The sequence below is a fragment of the Furipterus horrens genome, unplaced genomic scaffold (genome assembly GCF_987537825.1).
Source record: "Furipterus horrens unplaced genomic scaffold, mFurHor1.1.pri manual_scaffold_3, whole genome shotgun sequence".
NCBI classification, from domain to species: Eukaryota; Metazoa; Chordata; class Mammalia; order Chiroptera; family Furipteridae; genus Furipterus; species Furipterus horrens.
The window spans coordinates 83,214,663-83,240,755 of NW_028327173.1; the positions used below are offsets into that span (position 1 = coordinate 83,214,663).

The 26,093-nt window shown below is 34.9% G+C and overlaps 1 protein-coding gene across 1 annotated transcript in view; it reads left to right on the forward strand.

The window, feature by feature from the left end:
- The window catches only part of RANBP9 (RAN binding protein 9), an 82,084-nt gene that overhangs the window by 41,509 nt on the left and 14,482 nt on the right, over positions 1 to 26,093 (forward strand). The window contains exons 3-10 of the mRNA XM_090269796.1: positions 2,715 to 2,767; positions 3,657 to 3,824; positions 8,440 to 8,462; positions 15,352 to 15,536; positions 18,508 to 18,620; positions 21,713 to 21,821; positions 22,871 to 23,061; positions 24,059 to 24,203. Coding sequence (XP_090125922.1) covers positions 2,715 to 2,767; positions 3,657 to 3,824; positions 8,440 to 8,462; positions 15,352 to 15,536; positions 18,508 to 18,620; positions 21,713 to 21,821; positions 22,871 to 23,061; positions 24,059 to 24,203 — 987 coding nt within the window. The remainder of the gene's footprint in view (positions 1 to 2,714; positions 2,768 to 3,656; positions 3,825 to 8,439; positions 8,463 to 15,351; positions 15,537 to 18,507; positions 18,621 to 21,712; positions 21,822 to 22,870; positions 23,062 to 24,058; positions 24,204 to 26,093) is intronic.

Consider the following 26,093-nt stretch of genomic DNA (forward strand, 5'->3'; position numbering starts at 1 on the left):
TGCAAGTTGGGTGTGGTGGGGCAAAAAGTGTGAGCTAGGTTGATGATAGAGACTCTCATATGCTGCTCACTTGCCAGTCTGTGGGGTGAGGGCTCATCGAAGAAACGATGGCCTCTGCCAGCACTTCTGTCTGTGAGAGAGCTGCCCTACCAAACCAGCTGTCGCCCTGATGACAGATAGTTCATTTTCTCCTTGTATGTCTCTGATGCCTTTCAAGCTGCTGCCCCAGTGCTGGAGCAGAGAGGGAGTTAGTCCCACTAATCAATGCACAAACCCTTTAACAGGAACTGCCTGGGACTCCAAAAGCCCTCTATCTCCCTCTGCCTTAATCACTGCTTTTTTTTACAGCTAGAAATTATGGGGAGTTCTCTTTCTGGCACTGGAACCCTGAGATGGGGGGCCTGGAGTGGGGCCAGGACCCCTTGCTCCTCAGGGGCCTCTTCTGCAGTCAAGATATCCGTCAATTTTTAGACGCCACCATAGTTGTGGGAACAGTCTGTTCTGTCTCTCTACCTTTCCACCAGTCTCAGTGTGACTTCTTTAATTCCCTAGCTATAGGATTTCCATTCAGCCAGATTCCAAAGCAGTTTTGAATGACTGTTCTGTATTTCAGTTGTAATTTTGATGTGGTTGTGGGAGGAGGTGAGTACCATGTTTACCTGGGCTGCCATCTTGACCAGAGTTTAGTCTGACATTTTTTTGGTATATTATAGGATTTTGTTTTTTGAGGGGGTTTATTTTAATAGGAAGTTTACATATTTTTTTTATTTTATTCACCTGTCTTCTATACTTATTTTCTCTTTATTACCACTTGTACTTGCTTTCTAATTCCTTGACCTTCATTTTAAAACCAGGTCTACTTTACAGCTTCTAGGTTCTTTCTTCAAGATTATATTAGGAGTATTTAAGAATTTTCACTAATCCATTCAACAGCTTCATTCAGATCCTAGTCAGGAGGCTTGTACTTTCCCATTTCCTTTAACATACTGTGACCCTGCTCACAGCTTTGAGTTTCTTCTCAAAGACTGACTTGTGCCCTGTCTGTTCTTTTTTAATACTTACACTGTGTGTTGTATTTGAAACAAAGGGACTGAATCAATATGAACTTAATGGAGCTTCTTGACTAGACATCTAAATGTTATTCCTTAATTTTTTTGTCACTCTTGTTTCACTTGACACGTTCTTTTAGTAATATTGCATTTGTGAATGCGAGTAACCGAATTTTAACATCTAGTAAGCAAAAACTATGTTACTTAAAAACTTTTTCATGTTTGACCAAAATTCTCTATTTTGACATAAACCTCAAAATCATGTTTTCCAATTTAAGAAAATAATTATAATCTGTCTTCAGTTTCATTACATGTATATATTAACTTTGGAAACATCCCCATTTTATGTTGTCATTATCCAGATACATAGTGTACCCATTTGTTTATGGCTTTTAATATATCATTTTTGAGCCTTACATGACATCTTTATTCCTGTTTAATGGTTTCTCTAATTATTGTGATTGGTATATTTACAGACGCTACTTTCTTTATTACTAGAAAAGAAATTAAAGTGTTTTTCTTATATCCAGTTACTTTGCTAAAATAATTCTAAACATTTTTAGTAGATTCTGTAGTTTTCTGTGTAGAGAATCATAGCTACTAAAAACAGAGATAATTTTATGTCTTCTAATATTTTTATAGTTTTCTAATTTTATTAAATTATATAAAACATTCAAAACAGTGTTTAACCGTTGTAGGCATCTCTATGTTCCTGATTTTAATGGAAATGACTTTCAGTATTTCACTGTTGACTGTCTTGCTTACAAGAATGGATTTGGAAAAACATGTGTCATAATTAAGTAGTTTTCTTTTATCCTTTTCTTACTTGAGTCTTTATTAAGAATGGTAGGTGAAATTTGCCAGCTGCCATTTTAAATCTTGATACAATCACAGTCAATTAGTTTTTTAGCAAATTGGATTAAGTTGCTCTTTTAGTTTTTGTTTTTGCATCAGTACTTACAAGTGTATTGCTCTAGACTTTTCTTTTTTGGAACTATCTTAATCAGGTTTTATTAATATTTATAACCTTTTAAAATGAATTGCATACCTTAATTACCTTTCCTCTTGTATTTCTTTTGTGGATATAATTTTCTTTTAGCTTCATGAATTAGTTGTTAAGAGTATCATGTTTAAGTGAATTTTGTCAATTTGCCAAAACACTTTCAGAAAACCAATATATAGATACCTTATAGTACATACTTTTTAGTGTAGTTTTATTAAGGAATTCAGATGTTTTTATATGAAGTTTACAGTTTTTCCAAGTATATATCCATGTTCTCTTATGTAGATGTGTGGTCTGGATTTTTACTGTGTCCTTTTTCAAACACATTTGTTTCTAATTTAACATTTTTTTTTTTCTTCCACAAGCTCTTCAGTACTTTTTGTTAAAAGTCTAAATCTTAAATATTTATGTGTAGATAAGTTGGAATGCATAATTATTACCAATAGTTTAGGTGTGTTTATGACTGATTATTGGAATTTGCTGTGATGTGAGTTATTGTTGCTTAACATTGCTCTTTTGCTCTTTAATGAATTGCAATAACTTTTTGTAACTTATGAACTTCAACTTGGGCTTGGTTTTGATAATATTTGAGAATATTTGGTAATTTATACATGTATGACTATAATAACCTGCTTTTCTTCCTTCCTCTTTTTTTTTAACAGTTACATGGGAATTGGTCTTTCTGCTCAAGGTGTGAACATGAATAGACTACCAGGTACAGTTGTAATTGAAATATAGTACAGTCTCAAACTTTTAATAAATAATTTGAAATAGTTAAATACATTGATTTTCTTTACTTTTACCACCTATACTATGAGTTGAAAGTGGAAACTGAGTTTTTGAAATAAATTTTATGCTATTTGGCAAAACTCATATATACCATGCGTTTTTTTGTTTGTTTTTTGCCTGTTTTGTTTCTTGATATTTTTAACTTTCAGTACATAGTCATACCAACTTTAAATATTTTAATGTGTGTGGTTGGTTCTCTTTGCTGCCCAACTCATTCTTGGCTTTAACCCATTTTTAGTTGTTTAATATTCTGGGAATGTAGGCCTAATGTTAAAAGTAAACTAAGGAAGGTATGAATTCAAATGGAGGAACTGTTTCTTGAAACTGTTAATCAGATAGAAGTGGTATTTGGATTATAGTTTCTAGTGTTGTATTTACTAATGTTTAAAATTAATTTTGGGGAAACTTTTTGAAAATAGAAAGCATAATAGAAAAATCCATTTTATATTATAGTGTGTGTGTGTGTATCTGTCTGTCTCTGTCTAAACCAAATTAAAGCAGAATTCCTTTGGTCTATTAGCAAAGGAAATACGCATGAAAAATGGGTCTTGCTATTTTTTTTTTCCTGGTTGGAGTCCTCTCTGTTTAATACATGTTTTAGTGTTCTATGTGCTAAATTTATTTTCCTTAATGTTATAAGCAGTACTTTAATTTAAGAATTATGTGGTATAATTGTTGAGAATTTGAATGTACATTTGGGTGTTTTATCTCTCGTATTCTCTGTTGTACTGTGCTTATGTTATCATCTTAGTGACTAGCTATAGCACAGACGAAGTTTACATTTCATTGTAAATATACTGGAACTTTCTCTTTAGGCTGGGATAAACATTCATATGGTTATCATGGGGATGATGGACATTCATTTTGTTCTTCTGGAACGGGACAACCTTATGGACCAACTTTTACGACTGGTGATGTCATTGGCTGTTGTGTTAACCTGATCAACAATACCTGCTTCTACACCAAGAATGGACATAGTTTAGGTACTAAGATAATGTATTGCATGTAAAATAACTAAAACACTGTGATTATTGTACTTACTTATATCATTGTAGTTGTTGTAATTATATAATTCTTTATAAATATATGCCTCTGGAAATTATTTCTCTGTACCTTTCAGGTGAAAGTTGATAAAATGGTGAAAAGTTTGTTCTGTGAAGGCCACATTGTATCACATGTAAAGGAATAACTGTATAGATAATTCCCATGCTCAGATAGTTATTCTAGTAATAGAAGTCCTAAGTGTTTTCTGACTTGCTTTTAATAAAGCCCTTCACAGTGTGATTCAGTTCTTTAGCTTAACAGGTGCTAAGAAAAAAGAGCTGTCAATTTTTAGTCTTGCATGGGGGTAAAATAACAAATGAAGGAAAAGCTTGATGGTACCAACCAAATTAAGGGCATTGACAGACCAAAAGGTCATGCTTACTGACAAATATTGATCAAGGATGGTGTGTCTATAAGTTCTGCATAAGGGATCAGAATTAAGGAAGTAACAGCAAAATTTCTAAGAATAAAAGTAATTGAAGAAGTAAGTAGATTAATGAAAACATAAAAATACCCATCTACTGTAAGACTAACAGAAAATTAGGATTTCTAGTTAAATATAAACTCATAATACTTTAAACTTAACATTATATGATTGGTCCTGGCCAGTGTGACTCAGTAAGTTGGAGTGTCCTTCCACAATCCAAAAGGTTGCGGGTTTGATTCCCGTTCACAGCAAATGACTAGGTCGAGGGTTTGATCCCCAGTTGGGGCGTGTACTAGAGGCAACTGATGGATGTTTCTGTCTCACATTGATGTTTCTCTCCCCCACCCCCTCCTCTCTCTCTCCATTCCCCACTTTCTAAAATTGATAAGCATGTCCTTGGGTAAGGATAAAAAAATTATATATGGTTGCTACACTCCCATTTCTTAGACTTATTTTTATGTTTGCTTTTTATATTAAGGAGAGTTTAAAGGATAGCAAAACTGATGCTGTCCTGTGTAAAAGTAAAAAAGTTTCACATTACTTTTACTGTTTGAAGTGAAAGGAGGCAAAAACTAAGAACCCTAGAAGACAGGAATTTCAGTTTGGTTATAAATAGTAATTAAAAATAGACTGCAAATAGTATACTTAGATATGTAATATATGTTCTTTAATAATACAAAAACTATTCTTTCTGTCATTTCATAGTAGAAAATTCTGAATTTCTGGCTACATCAGTAATGGTTATTTTTTTCTTAGTGTCTCAACATACTCCTAAACTTCTCCTTCTGGTTATTAATACTGACTCTGAAGTTCTGTGTTATCTGACCCAAGTTCATAAAAGATCCTTATACACAGTTGACCCTTGAACAACACAGGTCTGAACTGCATGGGTCCACATATATATGTATTTCTTTCAGTAAATACGTACAGTACTGTAAATGTGTTTTTTCTTCCTTATGATTAATAATGTTTTCTCTAGCATTATTGTAAAAGTACAGGATATAATACATTTACAAAATATGTATTAATAGACTGTTTAGATCATCAGTGAGGCTTCTGGTCAATGGTAGGCTATTCGTAGTTAAGGTTTTGTGGGGAGTCAGAAGTTATATCTGGGTTTTCAACTGCACAGGGGTCAGTGCCCCTAATCTCTGCTTTGTTCAGAGGTCAACTACATTCTTAATCAGTACAAGAATGTTAAGGATGCCATGCAAATTATATGTGTATTTGAATTTGATTGTTGTGGCTAACTGGTTTCTGGAAGGATGCAGCCCCTTCAGTTTATGTGTTGTTACTGTTCTGGCTTTGACCTTTCAAAGCAGTTAACTGGGCTAGTCTTAGTTGGTTTGGCTGCTAAAGATACTTAATATTTTCAGTTAAACCACGAGAAATCTCTTAGGTATGACATTTGGTTCAGAAATGCAAAAAACATTTTTTAAAATTAAAATTAGTCTTCTACAGTTTTTTAAACTTTATTTTAGAGACGCTATTTTATTTTGGAAGCTGGAAAGATATGTTTTGTTTTGTTTTGTTTTTTCCTACTAGGTTTTCACAGATATTTAAATTGAAATTTTCTGCTGAATAAGAAAACTATTTTTAAAATGTGAGCTTTTTAAAGGGGTGTGCCTAATGATGGAATTACATTCAAATTTTAAGTAAATTTGAAACATTTGGCATTATTTGTTCATAAATTAGTAAATATTTATTAAGCACTTAGAGAGACAGTAGAAGAGTGGTTTGATAAGCAGGTTCTTCAGTTGCCTTTATCTCCTGGTTTAGGCCATGTGACCTTATGCACATTACTTAACATTTCTGTGCCTCAGTTTATATAAAATAGGATCGCTATAATACCTACACTGAGGTTGTTAGGCTAAACTGAAATGATGCATGTGCAATTCTTAGGTGATTGCCTGACACATAGTGAATACTCAGTGAGTGTTATTATCATTGTTTGCCAGACGCTGGGCTGGGTGCCAGGGATGCAGTGGTAAAACATTGGTGAGCAAAATTATTCCTTTAGAACAGAGGTCACGGGCCAAATCTGTCTCCTGTCTGTTTTTTAACTGCAGATTCATTGGAATGCAGCCGCATCCATTTTTATGTACTGTGTATGGCTGCTTTCTTGCTACAGTGGCAGAATTGAGTAGCTCTCACAGGACCATGTGGCCTAGAGACAGAAAATATTTACTCTCTGGCCCTTTATAGGAGAAATGTGCTTACCTCTAGTTCAGATCCTAGCATGTACATCTTTGTACTTCCCAAACAGGGTAATTTTTACACAAAAGCTGATGCATCTTTAGTTTCTGTGTCATTAAGGTTTTCAAAATATATATTTATTTACCATATAAGGAGAAATGGAAAGGTTTTTATTTAGGAAAATAATTAAAAGAGAAACATTTCAGTTATCCATGTTAACTTAATCTGAAATTTTTTTACTTTGTTTTAATGAATACCATTTATCAGTTGAAGGTCGTTTTTCAAAAAGCCTCTTGACAAATCAGGAAACTTCAACTTATATAAAAAGCTTGCTTTCTGTGTATTTAAATGATTATACCAACTTGTTAAACTGGCATCTTTTTGCGGTTTCACTGTGTATAGACTGGGGTAGCTATATTTGGCAGTGTTCAAAAGTGTTAATCTATGAAATTAAGTTGGAGTTTTCATTACAGTTTTTAGTAAAAAGTGAAGATTTCAGTAATAGATGGCAAAAAGGAATTTTTTACTGAAACAATATAAATTTAGGTAGTTTTTGTTGTAAATAGACATCTTTGAATAAAAGATAAGGCTGCTATTTTGTGGAAAAGGCAAAAAAATATATGGTAATATTTTATTAAAATGTTTATTGTTTTTTGTAAAAGCTTTTTGAAGTATGAATAAGTTTTCATATTTGGCCCACAGTCACTTCATTTTCTATTTATGAATGAAACTAGAAGTAATCAGAATATTTTACTGGGGTAGCAGGGAAGGACCTCCAGCTTTTCTTTCCTTTTGAGAAGCCAACATGAATTTACTAGTTTTTAAAAGGAATTACAGAGCACTATTTTACACATTTATTTAAAAACATATAGTAGAGATTTATAGTCAGTTTGTCTTTTAACTTTAACACTTTAATAAATGGAGTCAGTTTTCTGATGGTATAGCCCAGTTACGGAGTCATAGAATATCAAGTGAGTAGAAATCCTAAGGATAATTTAATGGAAATGCCCTCACTTTTTAGATGGTGATCAGCATGTAGGGCTAATGCTGGTGTGGTCCTTTGTTTTGTTTTAATTTGTGTTTAGACTAGAAGACATGAGATTAACCAACTCACCAACATTACCCCCTCCCATTATTTTTAAAAAGAGCTCAGTCTTTTTAAATATATGAATGAGGTTCTGTAGAAACATATAGTTTGTTATCTTATTTTCAGCTAAGTAATGTATTTTACTATTTGAAGAGAGGTTATTAAATCATCGCTTTGGGATGCCAGTAACTTATTCCAATGATATTAACGTTGTTCAAATGTATTTGTAACATGACTGCATTGAAATTGCTGTCAGAGGACGTTCAAGAGAAATTCTCAACTGTTCAAATCTTTATCCTTTGAAGGAGGATTTTTTTTCCCAGAGTAGGCAAAGGTTAATGTATTTTTATAAGAAATTTTATTTTTTTAAAGAAACAAAATACTGTATTTTTCATTGTTTAACCTTTTTATTGTATCGGAAACTCTTTCCCTTCCCCCAAAATTATTTAAACGCTAAATCTAAGTGATAAGGCTGGATAAAGTACTTAGGGTATTGGTCAAAATCCAAATGTGACTCTTTTGCAACCAATTTGCTTATATGATTTGAAGATATAGCTAAAATCATTTCAAAAATCCTGGAGGCAGTAGCAGTTTGCCAAAAATAAAATTGATGTGTGACTTACAAGGATAATGATCTTGATAAAGGTGTCAGCATTCACTCAGACCTGTTAGTGTTATTGAGAAAAGAATTACTCTTGTTATTTTATATTTAGGTTTTCAATTTTTTCTTTTCTGCCCTTGCCATTCCTTTTCTTCATTTTAGTTAGAAATTTAGCTTGTTACCATAGTCTGCCTTTGAAAAACAGGTTCTAATTACACTTTTTTTCTTTTTTTTTCTTTTTAGGTATTGCCTTCACTGACCTACCGGTAAGACATAACTTTTAAAAAAGCAGTTTTGCATTTTTAATTAAACAAATTATAATGAAACTGATCTAAGCATATTTAGAATGCGTTCTTACTGACATTGAGTTTCTATGTGATGCGCCGAATAGAAATCTTTCTCTAGTTGATGCTGACCTTCAGAAATTAAACTCCAAATTGCACTAGACACCATTGCACAAGGAAACTGTTGTGGCTAAAAAATAGATCAGAAATTATTATTAAAATATACTTTTTAATGTCACTATGCATTTATTTGAAAATTTTTTGGTATTGTTGGACTTTTTAGCAAGTGACTTGTACAGCAGTTCTAGTCATTTATTAATTAAGTGTATATTGCTGCCCACTGAGTGGCAGGCTCTGTGTTTGGATACATCATTCAAGAAAACAGGTAAGGTAAATGTCTCTGTCCTTCTGGGGTGTTCAAGCTGGGGAAGTTAGAGAATAAACAGTACATTAAAAATAAGTAAAAAAGTAAGTAAATTATAACATTTTTTTAGCGGTTCTAAGTACTTTTCAAAGAAAAAAACCCCACAAAGTGTGGGAGTACCAAACACAGGACATGGGATGTACAATTTGCTCACTTTTGCTCAAGGTAGGACTTGAGCAGAGACTTGAAGAAGTGAAGGAGTTAACAAAATGGATAGATGAAGAATGTTCCAGGTGGAGGGAACAGTCAGAGGAATGGTACTAAAGAGGAGCATGTCTGGTGTGTTTGGAGAATAGCATGGAATGAGGTAGAAAGGCATGAGAAAGGCAGACAGCAGGAGGAGGTAAATCAGAGATCATAATGGTGATCATAAAGGTTGGTTAGATCATTAAGATCTTGAGGGCCATTTTAAGGACTTTGGCCGTTACTCTGAGTGAAATGCAAAGGCATTGTAGAGTTTTAGTTACCCTAACGCATCTTCAGTTTTTGAAGGATCAGTAACTGCTGGGTTGAAAAAAGGTGGGGGGAGGGGAAGAAGGTGAGGCTCAAATACACCAGAGAGAGGCTATTGCAGAAATTGAGGCAAGGGACTCACATCATTAGAGATGGGAGAATTGGTGTCATTGTAGATACCTTATATATCAAATCTAAGGCTCTGTCAATGTAATATGCATCACATGTAATGCTAGGGGGGGGAAACTAGTAAATTATGATACAGTGCTTTCTTGTCACTTAGAATTTTTATTTTACATTCACCCAACAATCTTTGAAAGTATTTTAATAGATTTTCACCACTATCACTTGTTGCATGCCTAAAAATGCCATAAACAATATAAATTGATTAAAGTCTTCCCCAAACTTCTTCAAATTCAGAGTCCAACTTTTTAAACCACTTTCTTAAGAGTTGATGTCTGTGGTGTTCTACATGACATTGTCTCCTGTGCCATCAAGAATGTTTTTTAAGAGTTCTCCATTATATCTCTTGCATTTTTTCCCCAAGCTCCTGATTGCACTGAAGGTTTTGATGCTGTCACTTTCTTAATATTTCCAGAAAGTATTAACCAGAAGTTTTCTTGACAATAACCAGGACTCTGGTGTTCCTATTTCAATTGGCTTGTTGATTAAAATGTCCTAGGGGTTGTAATTATCCAGCTGGTAATTACCAGAAAAAATAATCTAGTCCCAGAGTTTTTAGTGAATTTATTCTTTAACAAATCCATACCTGTGCAGCAGTGACAGCTGCATCATGACAGCTGCCTGGCCATATGCAAGATGCCATCAATTAAAAGGTACATTTCCAGTTTCAGAGATGTTTTAAAATGACAGGGGTCTCAGAGGCAGAGAATAAACTATATAAGATTATTAATATTCCTGAAGAAAATCCTAGAAAAGCTTTGCTAAGCCAAAGAAAATTCAGGTATACAAATCAAAAATCAACAAGTTGTGATGGAATAAGTGGTGGTTTTGTTTTTGTTTTAATATATAACCTTAGGATTTTGTTTTCTACTTATGCCAGAGTAAGTTCCAAATGGATTAATATAAATAAATAAGATATATATGTTTTTAAATCCAGTTGAGAGCCAAGAGAATTTTCTGATAAATTGGATGTGAAAATGTGAGAAAGAGGATCTGACTTCAAGATTTGGGTCTGAGGAATTGGAGGAATGGAGATGCCACTTACTAATACGGAGAAGGCTGTATATAGGTGGAGAAGTTTCGAGGGAGAAGGTTGAGTTTAATTTTGGATAAATGAAATGGAGTTGTCAGGTATGCAGTTGGCTATACAAGCCTGGAATTCAGGAGTGATTTGTGAGTAATTGGCATTTTGGTGTTTAAATATAAAGTCATGAGACTAGTTGAGATCTACAAGTGAGTGTGTGTAGGCAGAGAAGAGAAATGGACCAAGGACTGAGTTCTGGGGCATGCCATAATGGGGAGGAGAGAAGGAACCTACAGGGAGAAATTGAGAAGGAGCAATCAGTGAGGTAGAAGAAAGACTAAGAACTGGGTGTCCTCAAAGCCAAGTAAAGACAATATTGAGGTATATCAAGAAAAGAGTACTCAGTGGTGTAAAATGCCATTGTGATAACATCACAAATTGACCATTGGATGTAGCAGAGTGGAAGTCACTGATGACCTTCTCAAGAACATTTAAGCAGAGTGATGGAGAGATCCTGATTGAAAGGAGAAGAGGAAGTGGGAGGTGATGGGAGTATGGGCAACTTTGGAGGATTTTGACCACCGTGGGGAGTAGAAAAATGGGATGTAGTAGCTGGTGGTGGATGTGGGAGCAATAGAAGATTTTTTTGTTAGATTTGTTAGATTTAGCAGAATGTTTGCTGATGAGAATGATTCAGTACCAAGCAAAACTTCATGAAATACAGAGAGATGGAAAGTAGCAGTGATCATACCCTTTAGACAAGTTGCGATATGATCACATGTGTAAGTGGAAGGGGTAGGCTTCAGAGAAGAGCATCTGTGGGGGTGGGGAGGGATGGGGGAGTATAGGTGTGGATGGTGGTAGGTGGGTTAATGCGATTCGGAACCATTGCAGAGGTTTTGGTAAGACTTAAGTTTCATCTGGAATTGGTTAAAGGGCTTAGTAGATGTTTTTTTTTCCTGCTTTCTCTTTTTGTTACACTAAGCAAGTAAAATTAACATGTCTGAGTGAGCAAATTTTTTGTTTCTTTTCCTCATTGGTAGAGGATGGTGATAATTTACTTGGAAAAGGCTTATCTGGTTGTGGACATGTTGACTATTTTTGTTACCTTCTAACTTTTTTGTCCCACTTTAGAATCACCAGTTTTGTTTTGCCTTGTCTATCTATAATTAACCAATGGTAATATTCATTTTTGTAATAGTGCATAAGTGGTGGTTATGGTGATTGTGGTTCAGAAAATTCTTTATTTTGATGATAGATCTTCTGGGACTTCCACATGCTACATATCATTCTCCTACTTAAAAAGGAAGGAGAAGTATTTTCCTTAAAGGGACCACCAAGCATATTTATATGTGCTTTGTAGCTGTGATCTCTTTAGTTGTAGCATTAAATCCCGGTACAGAGTATATTTACGGAATAAAAAAGTTTACTTATATTCTTTAGAATTAGTGTTTCAAGTTTCTTCAGATAAATTCCTGGAAGTGGAATTGCTGGTATATTCATTATGTAAATGTTTACAGAGAAGGTAGGATTCTAGTTTATGCACTATTCTATAGCTTGTTCTCTCTTCAGTTAGTAATATATATTGGGCATCTTTTGTCAGTATACACAATTTTCCCTCATTTTTGCTTATTTTTATAACAACTTGTATAAAATGGGGATGCATCTTAGAATCTATGGTCTGTCAGTTTTAAGGGGAAGTGTTTTAGATATAATATAATGGCATATCTTAAAATTATTGGTGTCTGAGCTTTGATGAATGTTGTATATAGTACTACCTATAAATGGACATTCTTTTAAATTTTTTATTGCAATTACAAATTGCAAATTTGTAGAACATATGAGGTCTGTCCAGAAGCCATCCAGCCACATAATGTGAAAAATAGAGACATTTATTGAAAAAGATACAAGAAACATTGTACATAGGACAATGATACCTCGGTCCCTTTCAAAGCAGGCACCTCAGGAACCTCACACAGTTCTCCCAGTCACCAACAGCTGCCCCATCATATTTTCCTGAATCTCATCCACGGCCTGAAATCTTCCCTTTCAAAGGTGATTTTAGTTTTGGGAAAAGCCAGAAATCACAGGATGCCAATTTTGGGCTACAGGGGGCTGGGTCACCTGGGTGAGTTGATGTTTTGCCAAAAAAACTGCACAAGATGTGATGCGTGAGCAGGAGCATTGTCGTGATGAATCTGCCAATCACCAGCTGCCCATAGCCTCAGCCTTCTGAATCATCCAAATAGTTTCCATGGAGGAATGTTCAAGCTTAACGCAAAATCTGATGCAGATTTGTTGCTCTGCTCACTCAGTCATTTTGAGTGCAGCAGCCACACAGTACACATGCTCACTCAACAGCATTTATTGCCCCCACTGACTAGTATAGTGAAGTTGGCATTGTTCGTGCATGCCTATTCCAGTCCACTCTCCTTAGCTGCCAAGGTTACATTGATGTCGCACAAACAGTTCTTGTTATATTAACAATGGCTGGACTTTCTCTGGACAGGCCTCGTATATCTTTGCATATGTTTTCTGTAGGGTTAATTCTTACAGGTGCAATTGCTTTGTCAATTTTAATAGATTTTGCCAAAATTTTTTATTAAGAGATGATATCAATTTACATTTCTGTGTACAGTGGATGGAGAGGACTTATCATCATCATTACTGGGTATTCTCAGACTTTTAAATCTCAACCAGATGTGCAAAAAAAATTATTTTATTTGCATTTTTAAAAATTGAATGAGGTTAATTGTATTTATATTGTAATTGAACTAGTAATCTTTGTCCACCTTTGTTGTGAGAATTTTTTATATTTCTAACGTGTGGCAGATTTTTGTACTGTAAAGTCCACTTGTCTTGACATTTATGGCATGTTTTGTCATGGGGAAGTTTTAAACTTTTTATGGCACCTTTTTATCAGAGTATTCATGAATGCTAATTTTCATGAATTTGTCAAGAACAATTTAGATTAGCAAACCATTTTAAAAGCATCTGGTCCTGGCTGCTGTGGCTCAATGGATTGAGTGTCAGCCTGAGAACCAGAAGGCCACTGGTTCAATTCTCAGTCAGGGCACATGCCTGGGTTGTGGGTCATGTCCCTGTTTGGGAGTATATGAGAGGCAGCCAGCTGATGTTTCTCTCTCAGAGATATTTCTCTCCCTCTCTTTCTCCCTCCCTGCCCCTCTTTCTAAAAGATAAAAGCATCTCTGTTTGTACATTGCTGAATGTCAGATTTACAAACTCTACTTAACAAACAGGATTGCCTTATACTCTATTTATGTCCTTATTAAGAGTATTTGGTTTATATACTTCTAAAGTATGTCATAATTTTGTAATAGGTTTTAATGGAAAGATTACTGTGCTAGAAGTAGACATGAGTTTTGAGTTTTGTTTTTCCTTTATTTGTGTCATTAACAAGCGTACTTTTAGATAAATTTGTTGAACTCTTCAGGTGTGTTTTCTCATTGGTGAAATGAGAGCGTTGTAATAAGTATTTCACTTGTGTTTAGCCTAAAATTCTATTAACTGGCTCATTTTGTTGATTATTAAAAACCAGTACATTTGTGTACATTGCATCACTGCCCCCCACCCCCTCATCTGTTGCAACTCTATTTCTCAATATTTTAACACAGTACTCCTTTTGTTTCTGATTTTGGTTGCTTAGTTAATCAGTTGTTTTGAAACACATTCTCCTATCTTTTTGCTGTGAAATCTGTTTAAGTAAGCATTTATACAAAAATTATGCTCTTGTCATCTTTACCAAATTATATACTGAAAACGTTTGTGATAACTATTAAAGGAAAGAAATAGGCATAAATACAGAGAATGAAGATGAAGTAGGATTTTGATTTCTAGGAAGAAAAATTAAACTTAGATTTGGTGTCAGATGAACCTGTTCCAATCCCACTTCTGGCATAGAAAGACCATGAGCAAGTTAATTTGCCCCGGCCCTCAATTTCTGTATTTTTGTAATGCAATAGTAATAATTACTTCACTGGATTAGTATAATGATTAAATGCTGCCATTCAGTAGACATTGAGTAGTAACTCATTCTCCCTTTAGATGTAACAACTAGTGATGGAGCCAAAAGAGGGACTCTGGTATTTTTTGTATACTTGAAGCTATTAAATTGATTGTTTACCCTCAAAATCTTGAAGTACATCTAAATGCATTTCTTTATGAATTTGAATTTTAAAATCCATCCTTTTTTGCTCTTTAAATATATGCATTTACATCTTTTATTTTATATAGAGAATCCCCACTCTTAATGGCACTGTTTGTTTATAATTATTATCACATCTTTATAAAGGCATCCCAAGCATACAGATAAGTGAAATTAGTAAACTTAAAATAGTACTTGCCCAGTTAGGGTTGTTTCTATGGTAACTAGCTTTCACACATAGTTTCTAGAAATGCATCACATATATCATATAAAAGGATAAGTTATGTATTTATACTTGAATCTCTGAAACTAATTTCTGACATTCTTAAGAGCAAGGGTTATGTCTTTGTTAATTAAAAGTCTATTTCCATGTGGTCTCTGAATAAATAAAATAGGTATTGAGGTTGTTTCATATTTTTCTTGACAATTAGATTACAGGAAATGATAATGTTCATTTTATTTTAGAATATTTGCTTTAGTCTTCCTCTAGTTTTGGATTGGGATTTTAAAATATTTATGAAGTAAATTTGTAGTTCTGTTATTCTAAACAGATAACATTTGAAAGAGTGAATGCCTTTAACATAAAAGGGATAGATGTTTAGTGAAATGTGTTGTCTTACAGCCAAATTTATATCCCACCGTTGGGCTCCAGACACCAGGAGAGGTCGTTGATGCCAATTTTGGGCAACATCCTTTTGTGTTTGATATAGAAGACTACATGCGGGAGTGGAGAACCAAAATACAGGCACAGATAGACCGGTTTCCTATTGGAGATCGAGAAGGAGAATGGCAGACCATGATACAAAAGTAAGTGAGCCCTGGCTGGTGTGGCTCAGTTGGTTGGAGCATTGTCGTCCTGTGGACCGAAAGGCTGCGCAAGTTTGATTCCTGGTCAGGGCACATACCAATTTGTGGATGCCATCCTCAGTTGCAGTGCATACGAGAAGACACCCAATCGATGTTTCTCTCTCACATCAATGTTTCTCTCTGTCGCTCGCTCTTTCCTCCTCCCTCCTTCCCTTTCGTGCGCTCTCTCTCTCTCTCTCTCTCTCTCTCTCTCTCTCTCTCTCTAAAAGCAATGAAAAAATGTCCTCAGGTGAGAATTAAAAAAGAAATTTTTTTTTTTTAGTAGGAAAATTTGAATAGACATTATTCAAAAGTACTTTTTTTATAAAATATTTTATTGTTTTGATACAAAAGAATATTTGTTGAAGCTTTTTAATATACTCATTTATAGCCTAATACTTTTAATTGTATTGATTATATTTTAATCTCTTTAAAACGTAATTCATTATTTAAACAATTAAAAATAAAGTTCGATTTGGTGGTAATATACAGAATAATATATTAGTCTGACTTATTAGATGGAAGAAGTAAAGTGACACTAGATTACTTAGGTTAGGGTAATTCACTTTCTGTGGTTAGTAATAGCATTTAATGATTTCCATAGGTTATATGATTCATCTATTAATAGTGGCAGTGCAAAAGATAAATTCAGAAAGATAATTTAGATTGTGTAATTTAGGGTCATGTTTTTGGACATGAACTTGACTGTGTTGCTCAGCAGTAATTCAGATATTTACAGAGAAAAGAATTATTGCTCAGTAAGAATAAGCATCAAAATAATGGTATACCATAATGTTATAGTTTATATTCTGGGATACAGACTTAATATGTACATTATGCTTTTCAGGATTTGGCTAAATTTTTCTAGTGAATGGGTAACTGTGTAAGAATAATGTCAGTTATTTTTGTTTATTGTATTTTTTACTATTTATTACTTTTCATGTAGTTTTAGAAATGTTATTAATTGCTCCTGTTCTAAATAGGAAAATCTCACCACAAGCCACTGGCTTAAGAAAAACTTAAAAATCTTACTAGTTCTTTTTAATGCCCTTTACTTATGTGCTATTATTAGCCATTTAAGAAGAGGCAAAGAAAATGAAGCCAAAGAATAGTGAACATGGAGTTAGGATTCCTAAGTGCAGGATGAATACTTATGATTCAGTAATAACAGTGGTGGAGGGTGGGCAGCAGCGGAGCACATAGTGGGTGTCAATAAAAGTACCGTAAAATGAGTAACATTTCTCTAACTCATGTTTTACCAAAAGAATTCAATTTGTTTTATTAGGGAGCTTCTTATGAAAAAGTAAAATTTCATTATGGAAGTCAGCAGGGAAATATAATTCCTATGACAGTACCTTTTTAGACTACCTTTGCCGAAAGGCTCAAAATGACACCTGAATGTCAGTAGTACTAAACAGTAGCTCTTTTTTTTTTTTTTTTTTTTTATTTATTTATTTTTTTTTTATTTTGGTTTTTAAACAGTAGCTCTTAAAGCTTGAAATAATATAGATTTAAAAATTAAATAAATACCCATAAGTTTAAATAGTCATTTTCACTATTGTCATCTAACCCAAGAAAGTAACAGAGGCTTTCAGATACCATCGATCTGACACAATTCATCTTAAATATCTATAATTGCTTTGAACAACCTGAAATTTACAAATCTAATTAAGCTTTTTGCATGTACTTTTTGGAGGAGATAATGGTTGGAAGATAGGTTGATGATTCTGAAAACATGCTTCTTCACTAGAGCTATTATCATCAGGTATTAAGAGTGTCTACACTAATATCTTTGTCCTGCATTTGAAAGAATAGTGAACCCTGACTTAGAATCCCACAGTAGCCATGAATTAGAGCTAGGACAAGTTGTTCCCCTTGGGTCACATCCCTTAAATGCTTTGAAAATTGTTGCCACATAGCATCATGGCAGGATAGTAGGAGAAAACATTATCTTATCCTATAGCCAGAATTCAGTGAGGGCCCTGGCCCCAACCTCATTCTTCACAAAATTGACCTCTTGGAAGGTTTATTTTAAAAGGTTCTCCCTACCTATTAAATTAATTTGGATAATTAGATTCCCCTCCCCTCTTCAATTCCCCTTTCCTGAACCACTGCTTCTTACCAATTTCTAACAGGTCCTTAGTAGTGCCAAATGGAGACAGGTTTAAGAGTTGAATATTTGGGTGTACTGTATTGCCTATCTGGGTTAATACTGCTTAGTCAACAGTTTTTCTAACATTTTGGGGTTAGATTTAAGTATGTGTTTTGACCACTTCGCGGCTTTTTAAGAAATAAACTTGTTTTTTGGAAGTGTGTCACTTACATATAAATCATAGTTGAGTAATTACTCTCCTGTGCACAGCCATACCAACTGACTTAGATCAGAAGGTCAACTTCTCATTGATTAGTATTATCACCCTCATAGACTTTTTTTCTGGAAGATTCTCCAGGTTCACCTTGATATTTCTTGTGTGCACACCTGGTGATGCCATCTAATGTAACTGATAGATAAAAAGGGGGCTGACCTCTGGAATGCAAGGAGTTAATCTGTTATTTTAAGTTTATTTTACAAAATAACAACATTTGACTGGGATGAGTCATGATAAAGGTGAAACAAATTATGGTTAGTAGGATTGACTCCAAGGACAGGAAATAATAGGACAGGACCTGGAGATAATAGGGATATCCTTAATTTTTTAGTAATACTTATTTTTAGGGACAGGAGTCTCAACATAGCATTTTCAGTTATCTTTTCAGAAATACTGCATGAAACAACAAAATGATTTTTTGAACTTTAAACTTGAGGTTATTAAAGCCTTAATTATTTCAAGGGAGTAAGTTGGTTTTGTAACACCAGAGTAGACTTTGTTTATATACATTGTAGTATGAAGCATATATTCTCTTGACTAAACACTGTGTTTCTTCTTTTAAGAATGGTTTCATCTTACTTAGTACACCATGGGTACTGTGCCACAGCAGAGGCCTTTGCCAGATCTACAGACCAGACTGTTCTAGAAGAATTGGCTTCCATTAAGAATAGACAAAGTAAGGACCCTATGGTGCATGGCTAACACTTATTTTCAAGTTACAGTTCGGTTATATCGTGTTCTAGAAATTTTATTTTCAAATTAAAAGTTTTTAAAATAAATTTTAAAATTGATGCTTCTGTAATTTATTTTCATTGACATTTTTGAAGATTACCTTTAAAAAATCTATGTAGGCCCTGGCCAGGTGGCTCTGTTGGTTGGAGCATCATTCCATTCATTCACCAAAAGGTTGTGGGTTCTCTCCCCGGTCAGAGCACATACAGAAGGCAACCAATCAGTGTTTCTCTCTCCATCTATGTTAAATAAATAAATAAATAATCGTAAGTATTTATTACTTAGGTTCTAGTACTTGTGGCCAGAACAGTAGGGCCTGTTCTTACAAGGTCAAGTCAGCATGGTAAATGTTCCATAATTAGCCATCCTGTAATTGGTACAGTGGTCCATCAGGGAGAGTGGAACTTGATGAGAATGTAGGCATAAAAACAAAACATGAGGGGACTTACGGCCAAGATGAGGGTGTAGACAGACACGCTGCATCTCCCTCCACAACTAAGAAGGAATACAACTACCTAAAAACTAGAAACAACCAGATGTTCCAGAATATCAAACTGCATGGAAGTCCAGCAAACAAAGAAATAAAGAAGAAATATTCATCCAGACAGGTAGGAGGGGTGGAGATGGGCCTGAGAGGATGCGGTGTGGTGATGGCAACAGTGGCGGCAGCGGTAGCCAGCGGAAAACCACAGTCACCTGTTTTAAAAAGTCAGGAGGGACACCTGGGAAGCCTTCCCAGCTCCTCACCGGATCTCACAGCCCACAGTCCCAACACCAGGGAAAACCAATCCTCATTGCTTCTGACTGTGCAGACCTATGGGGGCTGGGGTGGAGGCAGAAACTACTGGTCTCAGCAGAGTCTGCTTGTTTAAAGGGCTCTCATGGTCCTAGAACATCTGCAGACCAACTCACTCTGGGAATGATGGCCAGGGCAGCAGCTAGAGAGGCGCCAGTCTGGTGCAGGAGTGGGAGAGGTGCCTGGAAAAGGGGCAAGTGCTGTGCAGGTGGCATTGTTCCCTCTTGAACCCCCCCCCACACACACACACACACACACAGCACCACAATGTGGTAAAACAGGTTGCCCTGTACTGATGAATCCCTAAGGCTCCGCCCCTTACAACATAACAGGAGTGACAGCTCTACCTGGGACGCAGAGGGAAACAAACACAGGAGCCTGTCAGAATGAGGAGATGGAGAACTATGGCCCAAAAGGGGAAATGGATCAAGGTTCCAATGAGAGAACTAAGCGACAAGGAGATAGCTAACCTAACAGATGAGGAGATAGACAACTAACAAGACGCAGAATTCAAAACACTGGTGATAAAGACGCTCACAGGCTTGGCAGATATGCTTGAGTACGGCAAACACTTATGCTAAGTGAAATGAAGGAAAATCCACACAAAACCAGTGGTGAAGGGAAGGAAACTGGGGTTCAAATCAATGATTTGGAACATAAGAAAGAAAAAAATAGTCAACCAGTGCAGAATGAGGAAGCAGGAATTGAAAATAATGAGGAAAACTTCCCAAATTTTGCAAAGGACATGGACATACAGGTCCAGAAAGCACAGAGGGTCCCAGGCAAACTGGACCCAGGGGAGACCATACCAGGACGCATCATGACTGAGGTGCCAAAGGTGAATGATAAAGACAGAGTCCTGGGGACAGCAAGAGAGAGGCGGAGAATTGCCTACAGGGGATTCCTATAGGACTATCAGCTGATTTCTCAGAGGACACTTTGCAGGCAGGAAGGGACTGGCAAGCAGTATTCAATGTGATGAAAGGCAACCTGCAGCCAGGATTACTCTATCCAGCAAGGCTATCATTTGGAATGGAAAGGCAGATGAAACACTTCCCAGACAAGGTGAAGCTAAAGGAGTTCATCATCACACAGCCATTATTATATGAAATGTCAAAGGGACTTACTTAAGAAAAAGAAGATCAAAACTGTCAACATTAAAATGACAACAAACTCACAGCTATCAACAACTGAATCTAAAAAATGAAAACAAAATCCAACTAAGCAAACCAGAATAGGAACAGAACCATAGGTATGGGGATCATTTGGAGGGTTATCAGCTGGGAGGGGAGAGGGGGAGAAATGGGGACATGGTGCAGGGATTTGGAAGCATAATCAGTTGGTACAAAATAGACAGGGGGAAGTTAAGAATAATATAGGAAAGGGTGAAGCCAAAGAACTTATATGCACAACCCATGGACATGAACTAAGTGGGGTGGGATTGCTGGAGGATAAAGGGGTACTGGGCGGAGAGGAGCAAAGGGGAAAAATAATTGAAACTACTGTAACAACATAATAAAATATACTTAAAAAATGATGGGCAAATTCATGATGGATTATAACAAATTTATAGGTCAAACTGCTGTAATAACACTGACTGCATTGTATTACAGCCGTTGTGTACTGTCTCACTGTAGCGTAAGCTGTGGTGAGCAGGACATGATCACTTACTCTGTGTGTCCTCACCATCTGATTTAACAGATACCTGGCACAAGGAATGTTCAGTGAGTGTCTGTTGAATTCAGATCTTACTCAAAAGTTCAGCATTCTTTTAGTACTGGGTTCAAAAGATTATCACATTTGATAAGACATTTTGAATATTATTTCTTTAGTGTTTCCTATGGTCTTTTAAAAAAACTATTGAGGTACAGTTGACATATTAAAAGCACATATTTTGTGAATGTAATTCAGTGAGTTTGGAGATTAGTATATATCCATGAAACAAACCATAAATACCATGTATGCCATAAACATAGCCATCTTTTTAATTTTACTCTTTATTCAGTAATGCTTAATAGGTGTTTTTCCTATATTCTATGATAGTTTGTGATTTTTAAAAATAATTTATAAAAGTACTTGTTTTTTTAATTTGAAAATTTTTCTTTGAAACTATAATTTAGAAAAAAATGAAAATCACTAATGTATTTTAAAATAGTTTACTAAATCTTTTGTTGAGAGTCTACTAAGTATGTGTTTTTACTCTTAAAAAAATTAATTTTTTGCTCCCTTTTTCTAAATAGGAATTCAGAAATTGGTATTAGCAGGAAGAATGGGAGAAGCCATTGAAACAACACAACAGTTATACCCAAGTTTACTTGAAAGAAATCCTAATCTTCTTTTCACATTAAAGTGAGTTTCTTCAAGAAAACATGTTTATTTATTATATGTGTGTTATATGTAATCAGACTCATTTCCATGTTATAATTTTTGTTTTACCTTCTTTCAAATGTTGACAGAAAATTTTGTGATATAGCACATTTAAGTAAGAGATTATAGGAAACACTTATGTTGAGGAGTATAAACAGATGGCCTCATTTGCTGTGTGTTTGCTCTTCTGTCATTCTATCTCTGTGTTTCCAAATGTGAAAATCTTACTTAGAAGATGGGAATCTATTTTTCATTCTGCAAAGTACCTTATAGTAAGTCTGTAGCATTTTTAAAAATTGTGATAAATATACATAACATAAAATTGGCCATTTTTACATGTACAGTTCAGGAGGTGTAAGTGTATTCTCATTGTTTTGTAACCATCGCCAACCATTCATTTCCAGAACCATTTTCATCTTTCCAAACTGAGACTTGGTACTCTTACACTAACTACCCATTTCTCCTCCCCGCAGCTCCTGGCAACCACCATTCTATTTTCTGTCTCTATGAATTTGAATTTGACTAGTCTGGGTATCTTACATAAGTGAAATCATGAAATAGTTGTCCTTTGTAACTGGCTTATTTACCTGGGCCTAATGTCCTCAAAGTTCATCTGTGTTGTAGCACAAAATTTTTTTTCTTTTGAAGGTTGACTGATATTCCATTGTATATATATACTACATTTTGTTTATTCACTCATCCATTGGTACATTTTTGAGTTTCTTCCACTGTTAGATATTGTGAACAATGCTTCTATGAATAGGCATGTAGAAATATTTGTTAGAATCCCATCATGTTCTTATATACTATTTGATTTTTCTACCAAGTGCTAATATTACTTTGATTAAATTTTTTTGAGGCTGAAAAGGGAGCCCATTTGGATTTAATTTATTATAGCTACAGATAGATTTTCATTTTCTTGGTAAATCTGGAATAAAGGAAATACAGTATATCTTTTTTTTAGAAATCTGTTGCTATGAAATAAATGTCTGTTTGATGGTTATCTAAGTACATTTCTTTCCCTTTTTTAGAGTGCGTCAGTTTATAGAAATGGTGAATGGTACAGATAGTGAAGTACGATGTTTGGGAGGCCGAAGTCCAAAATCTCAAGACAGCTATCCTGTTAGTCCTCGACCTTTTAGTAGTCCAAGTATGAGCCCCAGCCATGGAATAAATATCCACAATTTAGCATCAGGCAAAGGAAGTACTGCACATTTTTCTGGTGAGATTCAGTCTTATGACACTATCTTTATGTTTTTGAAACAAAAGTTTTACAAATCTAGACATTTCTATATAGCAGTTTTGCACATGTATACTTGATCTCAGGATTTTTTAGAAAAGTTATAAGTGAATCAGATGCGTATGTTTTTATTATCAGAACGTAATTTGAAGAGCTGTTCTGAGATTACGTTATTGTAGCAGATATTCGTAAACAAATGCCAACATATGAGTTGTCTGTAGAAATTGACTGTGTTTTAATAAAGTATAAATTCAAAGGAGGTGATGTGGCTGTGATGTCTGCTTGTTGTCTCATTCTTGCTCAGCCAAGCATCTTGCCAGAGTTCACTCTGCCTAGTTCATTTTCTCCTCTCCCTTGTCTGAGTCACCAGCCTTATTCTTCAAGGCTTTTGTGTTCTCTTAATTAGAATTCTCTCCTTTCTTAGCTTTTATGATCACTTCTACAAGTTTATTTCTAATTCTTCTTAGTCATCTTTCTTTGCTTGTCTGTTTCATTCTTTTTTTCCCAAGGTGTTATCTTTCTTCTGTACATTTAACTTTCTAAAACAGAAGTCAGATGCTGTTTCCTATCCTTTCATAGAGTAACACCTTTGCTTTTTCTCAGCATATGCCTTCCTTCATTAATATCTTTTTATATACCATCCTGTACCCTACAGATGATTTTCATGTGTGTATCTTTAGCTACTGCTGCTCTTGAATATCATATAGTCACTTCAGGGATGATGACAGTACTGCCCTTTCATAGGGTCAGGGTGATGATTAGTAAGATCCATAATTAAGCCTTCAGTAATTGTCAGAGGAGAAGATAATGGTATATTTATACCTTTTCAAAGAAGTTAGTTGTTTACTATTTAAATACTCCACTGACTCTCCTATATTTTAAATGCAAAAATCAGAAAGAATATGGGTACATTATCTACAACCTAATAATAAATTAGTATTTGTTTCTGTTTTCATGACCTAACTTTATTTTCTTCCAGGTTTTGAAAGTTGTAGTAATGGTATAATATCAAATAAAGCACATCAATCATATTGCCATAGTAAACACCAGTCATCTAATTTGAATGTACCAGAATTGAACAGTATAAATATGTCAAGATCACAGCAAGTTAATAACTTCACCAGGTAAGTGATTTCTCTAACTTTTGCATTACTATAAGCAACCTAATTATAGGTGTTATCTTTTTTACTAATTAAGTAGAATTGAGTTATATGACCCATAATGGAGGTCTGGGAGTTTCCAAATCCCCAGAGAATAGAAGGGTAGGGACTAAGTTCCCCAAAGCATTTTAGTTTCTCAGTATGCACAAAGGCTCTTTCCTTTGTTCCCTCCTCTTGCTCTCCACTCCCTCTGCCCTTACAGTGGGGTTGTAAGGACAAATCCATGGCTCTGCAATCTAGTCTGCCTGCCCACAGACCCACACAAGGTGATCACATAAATGCCATTTGTTGTTTCCAAGTTAAGTCACAGTATTGTATTTAACCTGTAGTATTAACATGTGATATGTTTACAACTCTTTTTTTCCTCTGTGTGTGTGTTTTTAGTATAAATGTGTGTGGAATGTTTCCTGACTCCCAAATAACTTAATTTTACAAAGACTCTTATTTGAGAGTCTATCATAAAATAGCTTTAATATAGCAGATGTGGTTAAGTTATTTAGTAACATTGAGCATAAGGATAGTATAGAGGACCTGTTGCATGTCAGATCATTTTGCTAGACAGGAAGAAGTATCTTCTGACTTCAAAGAGCTTTGGAAGGAGAAATGACTAAATACTATGACATATTCAGATTGAATGTTCATGGAACCTTTTAAAGGCTCCTGAAATGTAGTCACTTGAATTGAATACTATTATGTGAAAGCAAATTCTTGTGAATTTAGCCTGCTCAAATAATCTAGTATTTGAATCTCAGTTTGGTTTAGGTGTTGTGGTATAACACTTTTTTCATAAAAATAATGGATAGATTTTATCAATTTGATATTGGTTTGGTCTTACAATATTGAATTGATTGGTCACACTGCATTTTAGGGGAGTGTTCATCAGTGCAGAATTTTTCATCAGAGGAGAGAGAACCTAACTTTTAGCATGGAATCTTAACAGAAATATGACTCCAGAGAAAGGAGTATATGTAAAAATATGTATTTACAGATTTGAAGATTTATCTGAATCTCCAGGATATCTATAAGTGACAAAAATTTACTGAAGTAATGGGGTTGTGTGGTACAGGTTATAATGGAAGTCTGCAGGAGTGGTATGAGAAGAACTATGGAAAAAGTGACTGTCTTGCTGAGGAGGTCATGGTAGTCTTTGGCAGTAAGATGACATACAAAAAAATTTAAAGTAGAATATTATACTAAAAACTATATGGGAATTTTAAAACTTAAGCTTTTAGTACTTCATAGCTGATAGAGGGTTCTACCATTTTTTGAGGGCAGGGTTGCAATCATTTTGTGAGTTTTCTCTTAAATGCTATCCTCATGAGTTTTTCTCTTAAATACTATCCTCATACTTAGGAAGTTGCTAAAGGGACCTATTGCTACTACCTGAGTTCAGGGGAGGAAGCTTTACAGAAGGGGTTGACATGTTCAGTATAGGAGAAGAAAGTACGCTTTTAAATTCCCTTAAATTCTTAAACAGTAGTTATTTTATAGTTGGTAATGGCTTTCTTTACATCAGTATTGTGAAGCAGGCAAAGATACTATCAACTGTTAAAACCATTTTACAGATGTAGAGCTGAAGAGCTGAAAAACTTAGAAAAGTAAATGTAGGTTTTTGTTTTTGTTTTTGTTTTAAGGACAATAATTAGTAGCTAGTAAGTTGTAGAACTGAGACTACCTCCCAGAATTTCTGACTTCCAGACTTATGCTTTTCCTATTATATACTTCCCTCCATCTGAATCTCTTCCCCCTACTCTCCCTCTTCTCCATTCTAACTTCTATTTTAGTTAAAACTCAAGTTCAGATGTTACCTCTTCCAGGATGTTTGCCTTAATTTATATCCCCATCAAATGTTGT